Genomic DNA, 18400 nt, shown 5'->3' with positions numbered 1-18400 from the left:
TGGTGAATATTTGATTCTAGAGGTTAGAGCAGTGAACTGAAAAAAAAAAAAAAGAAACAAAACAAAACTTAAAAATTACTTACTTCACTTGTTTGGAGAATCGTGTACTTTGGCAGTTTAGTCTTTGAACTGGCTGCACTGGGTTTTCCATCCAAGAGGGATCCAAATGACAGATTCCCAAAGCTGTTCTCAAATTCAATCGAAGGTTTCAGTGTGGGAGAGACGTCAGGTGCCTGGTCCTGGCCATCCATGGGTCTGACATACGCGGTTGGTTTTTGCTGTCCCATGCTGGTTTTGCAGTAAAGCCCCGGTGGGAAATTTTGAACTGAAAGGCCACTGCTGGGAGCCAACAAGGAGGAGGCAACCAGGGGAGACCCAGGTGCCTGCACCGTAAATTCAGATTCTTCTGGTAAGTTGGATTGAAAGATTTCTTTGAACACATCCCCTCCACTGGACTTGAGATTACTGTCTTCCTTTGCTGAGGGGTTTGACCCTTCGACTGCTCCACCTTGGGGCTGTTCAGCTGGGTAGACAAAGAAGTCTTCCAGTCTGGCTTGGGGCTGGTCCTGCGTCGACGGCTGCATCTTATTTGGCTGACTACTGGCCTGGCTGGCTGGAGCAATGCTAGCGTTATGACTATCTCGTGACCGATCAGGTTTGGATTTCCTGTTGCTGTGTATCAGAGTCGAATTCAGTATCACAACAGAAGGTGGAGGCATTGGTGCCGAGGGGTGAGTGTTATCCTGGTGAGGTGGGATCATTCGGTTATTTTGTTCTGGAAAAAAGCTTGGTTCATTTTTGTTGATGGGAGTCTGGGGCACGGAATTCTTTGGGATTCCCACTAGATGATTCTGATTAGAATGGTTAATTAGCAAATCCTTCATTTCATCATAGTTTCCCAGCGTGTTCTGGACTCGGTTGGCAAGGGCATCGCCTTTGTTTGTCTAAAATAACAAAAAGATGGGGGTGGGAGGAGAGAGAATGAATAGGTTTGTGTTTCCTAATGTTAATGTTTCAAACAGATGTTCTAAGTAGACTACCATATAGGGTTCTTTAAAATTCTTATGCTGCTATATAATTTCATACTTTTCATGTGCTATGTAAGAAAAAAAAATCAATAATGCTATTGAAACAGCTTCTTGGAGTGAGCTGTGTGATTAACGTTTGTAGGCCCCCTGGCCTGTCCTTAAACAGACTCATCGGGAGAAAGTTTTAAATTATGTCGTTTCTGAATGTTATGAGCAAAATAACTTATTTTAGGTCAGATGAGCTGAACTGCTATATTCTACATGGGGATTTACAACTTCTGCTTACTGACCATTGGAATCATAAAGGAATGTTCGACTTATGGTTCTTCTTGACACATCTGCCCTTTGCCCTGCATTATACTGTGAAAAAGGCCTAGCCCATTGATTAAGGAAGTCAGTTAAATAGTGCCATCATGACTACTTTCAGTTTAGAAAAGGCATGGGATTAAACAACACGTATAATAATTGGGTTAACTTACGACTAAAGCGAATCTAATTCCTTTCAATCAAAGGACTATAAATTACTGTTGTCAGCCTACATATTCTGGGGGCAACTGTGTTTACATATTGAGGATTCATGCTCGTTTACTTTGAAATGTAACTGTTCATCAACAGTGACTCAAGCTCTCCTGTGTGTTTTCAACGACTTAGAAAAAAATGTATTTAAGAATTTGTACTGCAGCGTAAGTAAATCAAAACACAGTCAGATTTTCAAAGTGATGTTGGCAACTGAATCATTTTATGGACAACCAACATACCAGCTATACCATCCCCCATAGGATATACTAGTCTTATTACAATGACTGTGATTGTTTTTAAAATAATTAAGTCCCTGCAATTTTCTTTTTGTAATATAAAAAGCACAGCTTTACATAACTGAGAAATGGTGGAGAGCTATATACTTGCAAGTGACTCTGATGAAAGCTCAGCTTTTCAACTTTGAAAGTGACTTTTTCTTATTCTCTTTACCTGCTAAAGATGTCCTCCAAACAAGCTGTTGAATTCAGAAGGACAAAGGATTTCTTTGTGCCTAACCTGTACTATCCTGGCTCAAGAATTTGCAATGAAACAAGGCTACTGGCATCCAAGGAGCCACGTGGCAGCAGGGCCACTGGGTGGGGAAGATGCCCACTCTATGTAGCCTTTATGTCCCAGGAGCGATAGGCATGATTTCCATGCACAGGAGGGGGTGACCACCTCCCTGTTGGTATAATCTCCAGTGAAGACAGGTATTTAACATCTAAGGTTTCTCGCACGCCCTTGACACAGCCCAGTCTCCTGACGTACACAGATAGTGTGCCTGTCCAAGTCGGGTATCTCGGTCTAAACCGAGGTTGTGGCTGTGTGCTGTGCTCTGTATGTGAAGATGGAGAGTGTGCAAACGAATGGAGAGTGAAGTGCCGAGAATGGATGAAATCACCCAGGGAAAGAAAATGTAGAATGAGAAGACTGGGCTCGGGAGAGAGCCCTGGAAAACATCAACCTTTAAGAGACTGGGAGAAGAAGAGGAGCCAGCAAAGGATAACAAGAAGGAACAACCAAAGAGAGATTCGAACTGGAAACCTTGAGTTCATTATTAACATGAACTCCATATACTGTATACAGTAGCCAAGTCACATCACGTGCTAAATCATATTAATAGAAGACACTTCCAAAGAAATGAGGGCAGTGAGGGAAATCTGATTTCAAAGATTAAGGAAAAGTGTACTAAATATATGCTAATAGGGGTATGTGGGGGATGGGGAATTTTAGAAATCAAATAAACATATGTCAACTTAGTTTTCTTATTCTCAAGAACATCTTATATTGCATTACATGCAACCTTAGTGCTGAAGTAGTGATTAAACAATTAACATTCCATATAATCCTCAGCTGAGAAATCGCTCCACTTCAGAAGTATATTTGAAAGGCATATTTAATAAAGATGGGTGGAAATCACTTTTATTCCCTAAAGGCCCTAGCTCTGTCAATTTACTGTCAGAAATTACTTTTCCGCTAAGGCAAGAATAAACTCTTTATATATACAGCAGTCTCCTCTTCAACAGAGTTGCACAATGAACTATTTGGGCAGCAGCCAAAACTGGTTTCTCTATTCAATCCCTAAATTCAGAACAAAGAGATTTCATTGAGCTGAGAGCCCAGGAAGAATTTGATGCAAGGAGTTGTTCTGGCATCTCCCGCAATTTACCTCTAGGGCCACCTAATGATTACCTAATGAACACTAATGCCTGGCTATCTTCCAGGATGGGACCCACCAAGGGGAAATAACGCTGTTTCATTTCCCATTTTAAATGCCTTCATTTTTCATTGTCTTCTTCGGTGAGTTACGATATACTTCCTTCCATCAGACAGAGAATTCTATAACCCATGAGCTTTCCCTTTTTGCCTTAGCTCCCAGGAAGCTCAAAGTTCAATTTATTGCACTTTCGTTGGAAGTTTACTTGACTTTCATGGAAAGTTCATTGACCTTTCATTGAAACTGAGATCTACAGAATCAAAACATTGCCCCATGATATCACAGAGACCACCATGATACCTCAAAGCCCGGAGAAGTAATTTGCTCTCTCTAGGCCTACCTCATCAGGACTCAAAACGTCAAGGCCCATTTGCTTGCAAGCAAGCTAATCACATCCCTGATCCTGTTCAGCAGTAAATAAAAGGGACATGCTCATCTTTACTTCAATGGGGAGAATCTTAGTTTGGCTTTAATGTCTCTTCATTTATATCCATTGTTATAATGATCTGAGTTTCTGATGCATGCCTATATATTTTCTTCCACCTCTAGGTTTTAAAACATGTTTGAAATTAGAAGTTCTAAACTGGCCAATGCTGAAAACGATGTGTACATGAGTAAAATTAGAGGAAAATTGAAAGTTCTGAAAATAAGTCTAGAAAATAGACCCCCTACTATATAGAATATACTAAAGGAATGATTTCTTTTCCTGCATAAAACTATGAGCTCTTAACTTTCAGAGACCACCTTTTATTCACCTTTCTATCTTCAAGACTTAGCACCACGTATGGTGCATATTAAGTACTCGATAAATTGTTGCTGAATTGAACAGAATCCAATTATAATTCATAAGCTGCCTACATCAAAAGAAAGGATTTGCAATGGCTTGGAGTACATAAATAGAAAAGCAATAGTCAAGCTAAGTTGGTTACTATGACTGAACATTAAATTGAACTTTGAGTTTCTTTTTTTTTTTTTTATTAAATTTATTGAGGTGACAATTGTTAGTAAAATTACATAGATTTCAGGTGTACAATTCTGTATTACATCATCTATAAATCCCATTGTGTGTTCATCACCCAGAGTCAGTTCTCCTTCCATCACCATATATTTGATCCCCCTTACCCTCATCTCCCACCCCCCACCCCCCACCCCCCTTACCCTCTGGCAACCACCAAACCATTGTCTGTGTCTATGAGTAAGAAAAGATGATATAGGAACATTTGTGACAACATGGATGGATCTTGAGAGTGTAATGCTGAGCGAAATAAGTCAGATAGAAAAAGCAGAGAACCATGTGATTTCACTGATATGTGGTATATAAACCAAAACAACAAAAGAACTTTGAGTTTCTTGGTAGCTAAGGCAATAAGGAAAAGCTCAGAGCTTATAGAATTCTCTTTGCCTGATAGAAGGAAGCATAGCCTAATTGGTTAAATGAGACAAGTGATTACTGGATACTAAAACGTGGCAAGGAATTCCTCTCATTGGTTTGGTTACAAGAATCTTTGCACAATACAATTTTTCAGCACCAATTTTACACAAAATGCAAAGATGGTCTTCACATGGCTTTTCCTTATGATGACTAAAAAGCAAGAGCATTGCATTAAAGTCTAACCCAGGGAAAGCATGTCTGCATGTGGATTTAGGGGGCTAAGCTAATAGCTCCAAGTGCAGGGCTTTCCTGAACACTAATGACATAGGAGTGACGCTGGAATAACCCGGAGGAATGGAGGGATGTCAATTCCCTTAGACTAGCTTCCTCATGGAGGAATTGTCTCAAAGGGACTTGGGACCGGAACTGCAGAGCAGACAGTTCAAGGTTGAGTTCACTGGTGACACTTTCTGTGTTGCTGATTGAAGGAAGATCCATATGTTTTGCATAACAGACGTGCTGTGGCTACAAGTAGGAATTACCATGCTCATTCTTAAGACACATACTGGTAAATTCAAACCATTCACGAGGCAGGGTTAGGCACAGAGGACACACAGACACAGCCTCAAGAAGTCCATCATTTCAACAATCTCCAATAAATAACAGGACAGTCCAGGTAGCCAGAGTCAACCCCGCCCTCCCACCATTGGAGGTAGGTAACTGTCAACCAGTTTTTAAATTTCTCAAGCTGTAGATATGATATCCACTGGATAGAAAACCCAATGGGGCCTGAAATACATTTATGCACACCTACAAAATGTACTCTCATTATACATCATAGCAATTCTGGTTCACACTAAAGGTTCTTTTTCACCCTCCAGTCTTCGTAATCTTATTAAGGAACAAGGTGTTCTGGGCAGTCCTGATTGAACATTATAAAAATGGCAAAAATGAAATCTAGCCATTTCAATCAATTACAGGCTTCTTTCAATTTGGCCAATTCTTTACTTCTCATTCTACATAATTGGTTGATTCCTTAAAGGTAACTGCTGCAGCCATTATTTTCTAAGTAATCACAATTTCTCCATCATCAAGGAAATGCATTTTCCAAGTATTTTCAGGCATAAATTACATGTCTAGTTTGTGGCTCATGACTAACAGCACTCCTTCATTTAAGCTTTCCGCCTCTCATTACTTCAGGAAGTGCAAAGTTGCCTCAGTTTGCGTCTAATGCTATGTACAAATTGGTAGTATAATTTCATTGAAAGATTAATGTGCTAGAGGCTATTGTCCCATAGTGTTTCTTTTTAATACAAGTAACAAAATAAGTTTTAAGTTTCTTTTTTTTTCTTTTTATTTCATTGGAGCTACGGTATGCGATTTAGTAATTCCTTTTTTCTAATTCTTATGTTTTCACAGTTGATCTCTCTAAGCTGTAAGTTGCTATTTCTTTCTTTACTCTAATTAAAATAATAATAATACCTTGAATTTGCACAGCACTTTACAGATTTCTGGGCAAGGGTTCTTGGGTTGTTTGACTTGATTCTTACGACAACCGTGTAAGTCAGCAGAGCAGCTCCAGTCTCAATCTGGCTTCTACCTGCCCCGACCCAAATGGCCTTGTGTAAGCCACTTAACCTGTCTGTGCCTCAGTTTCCTCATTCTTGTTGAGCTGTGAAGAGCTATCAATGTTTGCTGCTGTTATTGTTATCAGGTATTATTTTATTATCAGGTGTTATTACTTCAGAGAGGAGAAAAACTATAGGTCAGAGAAAAGAAGTTTCTTCCCCAAAGTCACACAGGAGGTAAGCTTATTGGGTCTTCTGACTTCCTGTCAGAGGATATAAACATCTTCCGGTTACAGATACAGAATCACGCAGAACTAGTCCAGATTCACCACATACATGGATATGAAGCGGCAGAGAAGCCACCTCACCTCTCTGAGTCCCAAATTCCTCATGTGAAACATCGAGAAATTGCCTACTCCAGTTGTTGTAAGGACTAAACAAGTATAGATATAAAGCCCTATCACAGCGCCTGGCACAAGTAGGCACTTGATACATGAGAATTCCTCATCCTTCCGGATCTTTCCTCACTAATCTAGACATGTCACATTTTTCAAGCACTTTTTAAAGACATCCTTCTCATCAGCACAGCACACTCAAATTTGAAAGGTATAAGCAACAAAACAGCCACACAGATTGGTTACCCACCAACGAACTCTAGGAGGGGTCAGCATTCTTCGCATACTGAGAGTGGTAGAGGAAAGGAAAGAAATCAGCCAGGAACATGAGAGATCATCATTTCTTCTTTCGGCCAAGAAAGGGCAGTGGGTCCTAGGCGCTGGTGTTCATTAGCTAGTTTATAACCACTGACACAGATGGATAAGTGATCGAGGCATTTTCGGTAGCAAGAAGTTGCCTGCAAGTACTGATTCACCACAGGACTTTTGATTTTTAATTTGATAAGCATTTCCCACCACAACCCTAAGAAAGAGTTGTGATATGCCTTCATCTCTACCAGTGGGTCATGGGCCAGCTCTAGAACTCCCATTGCAAAGGGTATGTCAAGCTTTTCCAAGGATGTTCACACCAGTACAGGCATGAGAAGTTTTGGGAGGTGCACATCAGATATTGTATATGGGTAAAAGGAGAGGCATACTCTCCAGGGATCACACAGAGAACCCTGAACATGGAAGTAGCACAAAATGGCAACTGATCATCAAAACAGCAGTGAAAGACAGTTAGCATTAACTGTTAGGTCATCAACTGTTAGCATTATTCCTTTCCTTCATAGTCTTGACTCAAGAACAAAGTGGCTTCCTCATCAAGAAGCATAAAGGCAACAGGTTACTAATTACATAAGAGTCCCGGCCCCACACTAGCCTAATGTTCCCACCCGTGTCTCTACCTGATGCACCCTTGATGTATCAAGACAGACGGCTTTTGAAAACTTCTGACAACAATGACAACAGATTTTTTAACTGCCTACTCAAAAATACACTGCTTACATCTAAAAATAAACACGCACCTATATAACAGTCCTTGTCAACAAGAGATGGCATTTACCTTAAAGGTATAAGACCATTAAAGGAACAGGACTTGAAATTATAAAAGGGGGACTATACCCAGGATTCTACACCTTGTGATATTGTTGAGTATGAAACAGATATTGAATTTTAAGGATGAGCCCTTTGAGTCAAGTTCATTTTTCTAACCCATCCAGGTATAACATGTAAAACTCATCAGGTTGTTCCTTTTTCTCAAGAAGGGATGAGGCATCTATCATCCTTTGACCTCCCTTCCATTTTCTGGAGAAAAAAAAGGAAGCCACGACTTCTTGACCTGCCCTCAATCTTCCTCCCACTCTCCTGCTTTGTTCTCATCCTAATATTCCATTCCCATCTTCCTTCCCATGGTTCATCACTCTTCACATGCTCTTGGTTTTGTATTTTCTCATCTCCTCTGGGATCTTGCTCTACTTATCCTCAGCTCTCCCTCCTGTAAATTCACCCCTCCTTATTCATTGACATTGGTTCCTTCCCATCAATCTCTAAACTTGTTCAAGTTTCTTTCACTTTAAAAACGTTTTCTTCCATATAATGTCTCTTCCTTCCTCCATAGAAAAACTCTCTGCAAGGTCAAGTCTACATTCACTGCCTTTGTTTCTTTACTGTACTAGTACTTGCCATTTACTCTTCAATCCCTGGCAGTTTGGCTTCTCACAATGACCACAACCAACAACAAATAAATCAACTCCCCGTAAGGTCGCTAATTACCCCTTAAGTGCCAAATCCAACAGCCACTTTCCATTCCTGACCTTTCCTGACCTCTATGGCACATGTAACTAACAAATCCCTCCTCCATAAATCCCTTATTCCTTTGGTTTCTATTAAATGACTCTCCTAGTTCTCTTCCTACTTCTATGATCATTCACCCCTTTTCAGTTTCCTTTCCTGGCCTCTGCTTTTATCACCTATTTTACCCCTTAAATGTTGCTACTCCTCAAGATTCTCTCTTTGTTCTTACTCAGTAATCTGACTCAGTGATAATATTCAGTCTCACAGGTTCCATTGCCACCTACACGATAGCACCTAACTCTCTCTCATGACCACTCTCATTAGCTCCAGATCTCTATATATCCAATGCCTACTGGGTATCTCTCCCTTGATATCCCACTGGCCTCTCAAACCCAACATGCTCAAAACAGAATTATTTTTTTCTCTATAAGCACCAACCCTGTACTCCTGAACAACCTGCTAATACCACCATCCTCTCAAGTCAAAAAGATGGAACTCATTCATTTGTATCCCACACTCCCCACATCCAATCAGACACCCAGTCCTATCATTACAACTCCCTTGTTCTACATGAAATCCTGCCTGTCGTAAACTCCCTTCAGCCAACAACAATAGCCTTTACCTGTCTCTAGTTTACTTTCCTCTGGGCCATTCTCCACACTTTCAACATTATCTTTTTAAATTCTTGGTCTGTTCCAGCCATGCCTTGACTTAAAAACTTGCAATGACTTCTCTTGTGTACAGAATCATGTCCAAACTCCTTGGTATGAGGTACAAAGTCTTCACGAATCTTTCCCCTGCCTATCTCTCTAGCAATTACCATGCAGTCATGCCCTCACTCGTTCATGAGCTTTGTCAGTGGGCAAGGAATTCCTTGAAGGCAGGGACCATGTCTTACCCTCCTTTGTACTTGTCTAAGATGTGACTAGCACATAGTGGGCTTCAAATACATGCTTATTAAACTAATCATATTTCTAAATATACACATTCAAAGGGGTTGTAAGAATTAAATTGATTGAGAGAGAAAAAAATTGCTTTTGAAAGAATTGTACAATTATTGACAAATTGAAAACTAGTAGTGTAGAGGACTTAAATCTCTTTGTCAGACTTATCAAACATGGAAGACACCTAAGTGTGTCCATCAAGAGCTTCTTACTTATTCTGAACAAGGCAGCAAGATTCCCGTCTCATTAGTCACCAATTCAAACAGCTTACTCTCTATCCCAAAGCAGTGTCTGTGCCTCTGCAGTCCTCATTAAGGACTTTCCTTTTCCAAAAGTCACTAAGTAGTGCTCTTCTAAAATCACAACTCAATTTTTGTTTTACCTCTTACGTCGTTTTTGTTTCATTACAGAAATTACATCGCTACGAAATTTCATTAAAACCTAACCAGCTGCCAGCAATTTAATGAGATTCTGCCCCCAACCTCCACCCCAAATTCAAAGTTCAGAGGAAGTCATTGTGAAATCCCTACTTGAAGACATAGCAGTATGATCGTTATTAGAGACACACTAGCCAGAATACCACTAGCAATTCAACCTAGCTACGCTGTCCCTCAACTTGAGGCGGTCTCCTAACCCATGATTATTAACCACCAGGAAAAAATGATTGGCTTTTCCCTTTCTCCCAGAACGGTAATTTTCAAAGAGCACTCAAACCACTGAACAGCTGCTAACAACCTAAATTGGAAAAGGAAGCAGTGGCCTTGCGATGGATGGCACTTATTGGGAGGAGAAATAGACATAGTTTGCTGATAATCAAAGTGGGAGAAAGTGTCAAGGGGCCATTCCTTGCTGTAGGAAGTGTTGGGCAGTAAAGAACTCCTTGGAGACAGGAAGTCTCACAAGTCGCTTTCAAATCTTACTGTGCTCACCAAAGAAGATGAAATCTGTCTCTGAAAACTTCCTCAGAAACTTACAATTGCCCGCCAATACAGTGTATGTATACAGTTCATTTGTAAACTATATTCTCCTGGAAATGCTTTGGGTGCTTTGGAAACAGATTGAATGTTGGTTAGTGCGTTCCAAAATGTAACAAGCAACGATTTTCCAGAAAGATAAATTACATACATATTCAGCTACCTTGTAGGGCTCCCCAAAAAGATCAAATCCTGAAGAAAAGAGATCGTCTTCTTGCTGGACTTCTTGATTCCTCCGCTCCCATTCCCTTTTTTTAAGTGCACTGCGGTCTTGTTCATAGTGACTAATATGAAAAGAAAAAGACAAAAGGAGAAATATATTGATTAGTCATGTAAGTCATTTAGATCTCCCTTGTTATCAATAAGAAGGAAAAAATCCACGTCAAGGCTACCCAAATTGATGCTGCATAGAGATCAGAGAATCTTTTCCTTTATTTCCAATGGATTTAAGTTCCTGACCAGACCTTTGGAATACGGAAGAAAACAGAAACTTGATTATTAGAAATGCCATTTATGACCACTTAAGTATGGCAGAATCCTCCCTCTTCTCTTGTTCTTGCTTGATTACTACAATTACAGACTCCCCCCAAAATCAGCCCTGTGGGGACAGAGCCCCAATGAGCAGTTTCCAGGCTCTTGGCCTCATGTGGAAAGGTGCTGGCTCAGGTAGTAAATGATCATCAACAGTGATTGGATGGCCGTGAGCTGTGGCTGGTTGGCCGTCGGCTGTAACCAGTGAACCACTAATATAACTGCTGTGGCTACGGAGGAGAGAGGAGGAGAGAGGAGCAGAGTCGAGGAGCAGAGTCTAGGAGAATTGTCGGTTGGTTGGCAGAAAAGTGGACAGCGACAGCAGGTCACGCGTCCTGTGAACCCAGCCTCCAGTGAGACCATAGTGGTATGACTTCCCTACCTATGGCTCCGTGGGTGTTTCTTTTGGGCCTGGCCATATCCTGCGTTCTTGTATGGGGAGCGGGAGCAGAGACCCTGCATGACTCCCTGCACGACAAGCCCCCTGTGCAGAATACAAGTTACACTGTGTTGCCAACCGCCTAGGGCTGAGAAGTCACAGATGTCACAAAACCCTAAGGGAAATGATGTCTGGGATTCTGTCCTGAGCCCACAGCCACAGTTTGCCCTTTGTGATGAAATCACAGAAGAGTTTAAGGACATTTTTGGAAGTCCATAAAAACAAACAAACAAACAAAAAACAACAAATCACTCAATCACTCACACTCATTTTTATTACTATTATTGTTTTGGTCTTCTCATTGTTTGCATCATGGGTGACTGAAAGCCTTTTTGGGAAACTTTTGACAAGGAAAAGGGTCTGGCTTCTACAATAAACTATTAACAATGAAAGGAGGTGTCAACAGCCTTCAATGACTAACTGCACAAATGTTTTACAAGCACATGTAACTCTGTGACACTCATCACATTTCAGGGTTTTCCGTTGGAGGATCAGACATTATCTAAGACATATTCTGGTCCCTTGGATTTTATAGAATGAAATGCTTTCTTATTACGAAAACAATTATTTTTTTCATCCTGCAAGACAGTGCATAAGAAACTATAATCTCTAAGTCTTACCGCAGTGGATTTTATTTTGTTCATTAGGGTTTTTTCCCCCCTGCTTTTGATTGTAATCTTACCCCAATTGAGTACATATACGCTGGGCAAATTTAAATTATATGAATGTACATAAAATGCCTAGCAGGTGCTATATAAATGCTGCTTTCCTTCCCTATATTAGTACTGCCATGTTAAGACTTAATTAGATAATTGACATGCAAATGAACATAACAGCTAAAGGAATTACAGGAGAAACATTGATACAAAAGTACAGTCGACAGGTTTTGAACACATCCCAAACCTTACTGCCTATCACTGGTAGCCCCGTTTGCTCATGAGGAGCATAACTTTAATTTACAAAATAAGAGCCCAGAGCATGAAATATCCATGGCAGCTTAACTAGATATTGATATACATGGAGAGTAAGATGCTATTGCGCTTAATCATCCACCTTTCTCCATAGGAATCCTTGAACTGACAAATTCAAAGTGACTTTGATAGTCCGATCTTCCGGATGAACAACATTTCATTTCTCCATCTTAAAAATAGTGGCAACATATATAGGATGCTTACATATACATTATGCTATCATAATACAAACAATGCCAGATACATAAGAGCTCACTGGGCCACTGATGAGTATGCTCGGCAAATGTTATCCCTGTCTGGGAAAAACAAAGAACCTGCAGAGCTCTACCCAAAACCCCGGCCCCACATCTGGGCCCTGTCTGGCCAAGAAAGATGCCAAGTCCAGATACGGGAAGCCAGCCTATCATTCGTAGCGTCAGATGCTACCCACAGGTGTTACGTTTGCTAGCATCATCTCTCATTTCCACTCCCAAGGTGAGATCAGAACCCCACACAGCTGCCAGGTGTCACAAAGCCTTTGTGTTGGAAGCTGATGTGTAACAGACCAGGGAGAGTAACATCTTCAGTCCATGGAGTGTGGAGCCCAAGATTTGACCTCCTCAGCACCAGATGCTGGCTGTGCCTGACCCAAGCCCATCCTCAATTTGTCAAGATGTGAAAAAGATAGGGTGTCGGGGTAGGGGTGGAGGACCAGTTAAAGCAGTGTTTAGTCAGGGTCAGAGGAGGGTTCGTTGCAAAGCAGAAGGACACAAGTTCTTTGCCTGCTGTAGCACGTAACAGAGAAACAAGAGCCCAAGTCTCCTGCTTCCGAGAAATGCCAGCAAGATGTCAGTTTTCTAGCTGTCCGTGCACCCGACAGCCCAGAATGACAGGCCTATAGATCACATTTAATTCTTCCATGAAGAGAACCGAAGTACTTTGGTCTCTTGGCTTCGCAAACTACCTTCCATCTCCTCTGAGGGAAAGATATAATTAAAACCCTGAAGGGAAAAAAAGCGGAAGAAGAAACGGAAACGTGCTTCAACTTGCATGACAACCCTTCAAGTGGCCAACAGTCAACGCACTTTCGGTGCTTTCTACTCAGGCTTGATTTGTTCCGAGGCTCTTGGCTGCATTTTCCAGCAGTTCATTAGCTACCAGATTCCAGACGAAAATCTGAATAGCAGATTGAGTGTGCACATGGGTGTTATCTGTTGCAAGAAAACTGCCTGCTGCAGTTTTTAACACATATAACAAAGAACAGTTAATTCTCATATCTCTGGCGAGAATGAATTTAAATCTCCATAGAGTTCCACTGCTTTTGGAAGGGAACCAAATCTCTCCAACTTTTTCCTTTTTTTGCTCAGCATGGTGTTATATTGAAAGCTTCACATGGCGAGGTATAATGAGGAATAAACTACATGAGGCTTTCACAGTGTAGAATGTCACTGATTTGACTGAAACCAAAATTACTAATTTGAAGCACCAGCTAATTAAAACCACAGCTATGTATTTAGCCTCTTGTTATACCTACTGCAGTTTATAATTATGAGGACCTCTTTATCTACTCAATTAAAGTTCTTAGAATTCAGGCAGGTTGTGTTTGAACCTGTGAGCCCTGCAGAGGCCACAGGAAAGTATATGTCTGTCCCCTGATGGTGTGATGTACCTTTACACTCCCGGGCTTGTTTTCCAAAGGGGGAAAAAAAAGATTCCACAGCCCACAAAGATGTACACAAGCCGAAAATCAGAATTAATCATCATATTGTCTAAATAATTCAAGTTTACTTACACTAATGAGGACAGGGTGAATTGGTCCAACCAGTGTGATAACCCACTTTCATATTGGGAAGTTGAGCCAAAAAGCTCAACTCAAGGACTCGCCACTCTTAGCAAGTTAGGATGTTCTTCCAACATTTTTCTCCAGAGATACAATGAAATTTGTCACATTGTGGTGATATAAAAACCACTGAACAGTCAAAACTCAATTGACTTTTAATTAACCACAGGCTTTTGGTTTTTCTCTCTACAGCCTATCTCTTTGGAATCTCTGCTTCACTGACATCTGCCCTAGCTGATAGGAAAAAGACAGAAAGAACCACAAGTTTCATTGAATTACAGCCATACCTTGGATATACGGCGGGTTCCAGACCACTGCAATAAAATGAGTATCTCAACAAAGCAAGTTGTAATCTTTTTGCTGGTGGAGGGGTCTTGCCTTCAATTTGTGAAAAACGCAATATCAGTAAAGCAAAACAACAGGCGGTGCAATAAAACGAGGTCGTACTGTACCGTTACTCCAGCATAAGGGGTGATGGTCGGAAGTTTCTCTCCAGAATGGGGCTTTTATATTAGCTCTGATTTCACCCACCTGTTTCCCTGACTTCCTGTAACAGAGAAACTGCCCTTGTTAACAGAGGCGGAAACTAAGGCCTTCCTGAAACTAGAAGCGCTGTCCCAAGACCTCATGAAAATAACTGCAAAGGAAGATATGAATGTGTGTCTCTTCCATCTTCAAGTCCAACTGATTTCTTCCCCTCTTCTCCTTTTCTTAGATACTCTCCTATCCTTTTAATTAAATCTGACCTTGTACACAGGTAACTCCCATTTTCATCATTAGAGGTGCATTCATGGGGTGATAAAATCAAGAGCACATTGTAGATTCACCGAGATTGAGAATGTTTCATTGTGCCATCTTTTATAAAAAAATCACTTTTTTATTTCCAAGTAGACTTTATTTTTCATTTTTTTTATTTTTCTATTATAGTTGACATTCAGTATTATTTTATATTAGTTTCAGGCATACAGCATAGTGGTTAGATATTTATATAATTTATGAAGTGATCCCCCCGATAAGTCTAGTACCCAATAAATAAAAAAACAACAAGTGCTGGCGAGGATGGGGAGAAAAGGGAACCCTTGTGCACTGTTGGTGGGATTGCAAATTGGTGCAGCCACTATGGAAAACAGTATGGAGGTTCCTCAAAAAATGAAAACTAGAATTCCCTTATGATCCAGCAATTCCACGTCTGGGGATATATCCAAACAAATCCAGTATTCCATCTTCCTTAGCTCACAGTGGTAGCACAGCCGGCTGACAATGCAGGCTAGTCTTTTAGAACAGAGACCGTTGGAGCAGGAAGGAATTTCAGCACTCATCTAGCTCTGTTCCCTTCATGCTGCAGCTGAGGAAATTGAGCTCAGAAAGGTAATGGGCCTCACAGCAAGTTTGTGTCAGAACTTGGAGGCGGGGACCCAGGTCTTCCAGTTCCCAGACTAGTTCTCTTCCTAATACCCCATGGTTTGCCCCCTCTGCCTCCCATGTTGCCATCACAGTCAAAAGTAAATAGTTGTCTCATTTGCACTCCGTTGGTCAACTTTCCTTAGGACTGTATTTTATTAGAAATTGCCATTAGGGAAAAACTTTAGGAATTTAATTTGGATTCGAGTATAGAAAAACCATTAGTTTCCTTACATGAAAATGTACATTCCCTGAAGGGATTGTAAAAATTAACTACATCTGTGGGGAGAAGCTGAGTGAGGGAGAATAAAAACCAGTTTAAATCCATTCGGTTTGTATATTTTATGAAGTTTAATAATCATTGTTTACCTAATTAGGTTATTTTACAAAGCTAGTTGGGGAAACATGAAAAAAAACACTGATATTTTAAAATGACAAGTTTGTTTTAAAAGACTGCTAACTACTACAGATTTACTGTAGTAATGATGTATACGAAGGTAAATAATTCAATCTCACTTGTTTTCTAATCCAACTGGCACTAAAATACCTTTATTTTCACAAATATCTTTGTAAAAGCATAAAAATATATATTAAATTCACCCAAGGGAAGCAAGCTATACTTCCGTCCTGGTTCTCCTGAATGAATTTCTGCCTTCTGTAAAATTTGTAGATGTTCATACTTACTACATGTGCCAGAATTCCAAGTGGTACTTTTTTTCAATGTCTAGATCTATTTTGAATTTAACACTGACCTAATATCTCTGCATAGTTTCTATCAGTTAAAAAAAAGAGAAGCTCTGCTATTCAATATCTTCAAAGTCGCCCCCAAGCTATGTACTTACTTCATCTGCTAATATCCATAGCACTTAAATGTAAAGTGCTAAATTCAAAACTGTTTTAAACAGATTTTTTTAAGAAGGCCATAATTATTTTACACACATAGCAAAGACACATGAGAAACTTGGATCTGGAAATGTGAACATGGCCTTGAAAGGAGTTTCTAAAATTAGTAGAACCTCTAAGTCATATCTGAAAGCAAGACTCTTCAGCAAATGGACTCTCTCCCTATTGACAATGAGGATTGGAGAGACAGAGAGAGAGAGAAAGAGAGAGAGAGAGAGAGAGAGAGAGAGAGAGAGAGAGAGGAAAAAGAGAGAAAACACACAAGACATTTACTCTATACATCTGTCAGCTGCCCATTCGGCCATGCCAACTTCTTTAGGTCTTAGGGAAATAAGCCAGTGCTTATTCTTAGAGTCCCCTTAAATCTGTGCTTTACAAAACAAGGTATACACCAATATTCTGTAAGTCTTGGCAGGAAACAGGCTTAATATTCTGCAGGGGCACCTTGGGGATACCCAATTCCCTTCACCTCTGAAAACGGAAGCAAAGATTCAGCTCATCCAGAAACCTTGTCAAATCATCCTCCAGTGGGGTCATGTAGACATTCTAAGAACCACTCTCCTCTTGTCTTGTTTCTGTCTCACCTACTCCCCTTCTCTTCTAGTCCCCACACACACTTATATTCTCTCTCTCTCTCTCTCTCTCTCTCTCTCTCTCTCTCTCTCTCGATTATAACAGCTTTATTGAGAAATAATTTACATACCATTCAATTCACCCATTAAAGTGTTCAATTCAGTGTTGAGTGGTTTTCGGTATACTCAGAGATTTGCAAATATCACCATGATATAATTTTAAAGTATTTTCATCACCCCTAAAAGACGCCCTGCACCCTTTAGTTATCACCACCTCCCTTAATCCTCCCATCCAGCTCAGCCCTAAGCAACCACTAATCTTTCTCTCAGAATGAATTTGGTTATTCTGGATATTTTATACGTGTAGAGTTACACAATATGTAGTCTTTTATGCCTGGCTTGTTTCACTGAGCGACATGTTTTGAAGGTTCATCCACCTTGTTGCATGGATCACTACATCATTCGTTTGTATAACTGAATAATATTTCACTATACGAATATTCTTCAGCCTATGTTACACCATGCTAATTAAGGGGGGTTAACCTTGTGAGTTTATATTTATTTAACTGGGGTTCTCTATGTCTCCCATTAGACTTTTTACTCCTTAAGGGAAAGGTCTGTGGCTTCTAAGTCATGTACAGCAATGTCAAATACAGACATCGTGAGGAAAACATTTAAAAAAAATATTTGATTTAGGATTAGAACAAAATTATTTTGACTAGTCTAAACAGCTAATCAAAAGCCCAAACAGCTCAAATGGTGTACTACCTCTAACAAATACCAAATACTCAAGCTGCAACGATAATTAAATGCATCGAGGAATGGGAAAAACCTAGTAAAAACCTAAACTGACAGCAACCAACAAAACAGCCTCTGTTGTTCCGAAAGAACTTTGCAGTGTATCCAGAAACGATGGTATCCAGATTCAGATCGGGGCTAGGGCTCTTTCACTTACAAGTTGATTGATCATTTCTAAATGGCTTTATGCCTCTAAGCCTCAGTTTCTTTATTCTTTTAAGCATGGAAAGCTGAGGCTCAGGAAAATGATCTAGCCTGTTAGCGCTGCACCCAGGACACGACTCTCTTCATTCCTAATCCAGTGCTCTCTCAAAAAGTCTGAGATACTGCTACAGGACCTATATATGCCAAATATATTTACATATAGCTTTCACAAGTTCTCTTTACTCCATAAAAATTATGGCAAAACTGCATTACTACTGAGGTCTAAAGTCTTTCAGATAAGACACTAGGGTAAAGTATATTTCATTACATAGCCTCTGAACATATTTCTCTATAGAATCAAAAATGATCTTTGAGATACAGGAACCAAATTAGTTAATACATGGACTTAATTCACAAATTAATATTGACATGAGGTTTAAAATAAGAACTTTTTAATTTACAATATTTC

General features: G+C 40.1%; 1 protein-coding gene across 5 annotated transcripts in view; it reads right to left on the bottom strand.

Annotated features, from left to right (window-relative positions):
• Positions 1 to 18400, bottom strand: part of AFF2 (ALF transcription elongation factor 2) — a 473113-nt gene that overhangs the window by 313845 nt on the left and 140868 nt on the right. For 3 of the 5 annotated variants that reach the window (XM_074323510.1, XM_074323509.1, XM_074323511.1), the window contains 2 exons: positions 10505 to 10637; positions 84 to 944 (listed from right to left, as the gene is read on the bottom strand). In XM_074323510.1, the coding sequence (XP_074179611.1) occupies positions 84 to 944; positions 10505 to 10637 (994 nt within the window). The remainder of the gene's footprint in view (positions 1 to 83; positions 945 to 10504; positions 10638 to 18400) is intronic. The other 2 variants (XM_074323508.1, XM_019712671.2) reach the window with 1 other exon arrangement.

This window comes from Rhinolophus sinicus, chromosome X (genome assembly GCF_036562045.2).
Source record: "Rhinolophus sinicus isolate RSC01 chromosome X, ASM3656204v1, whole genome shotgun sequence".
NCBI classification, from domain to species: Eukaryota; Metazoa; Chordata; class Mammalia; order Chiroptera; family Rhinolophidae; genus Rhinolophus; species Rhinolophus sinicus.
Note: the sequence above shows the minus strand (reverse complement) of the source record. Positions and strands in the feature narration are given on the sequence as shown.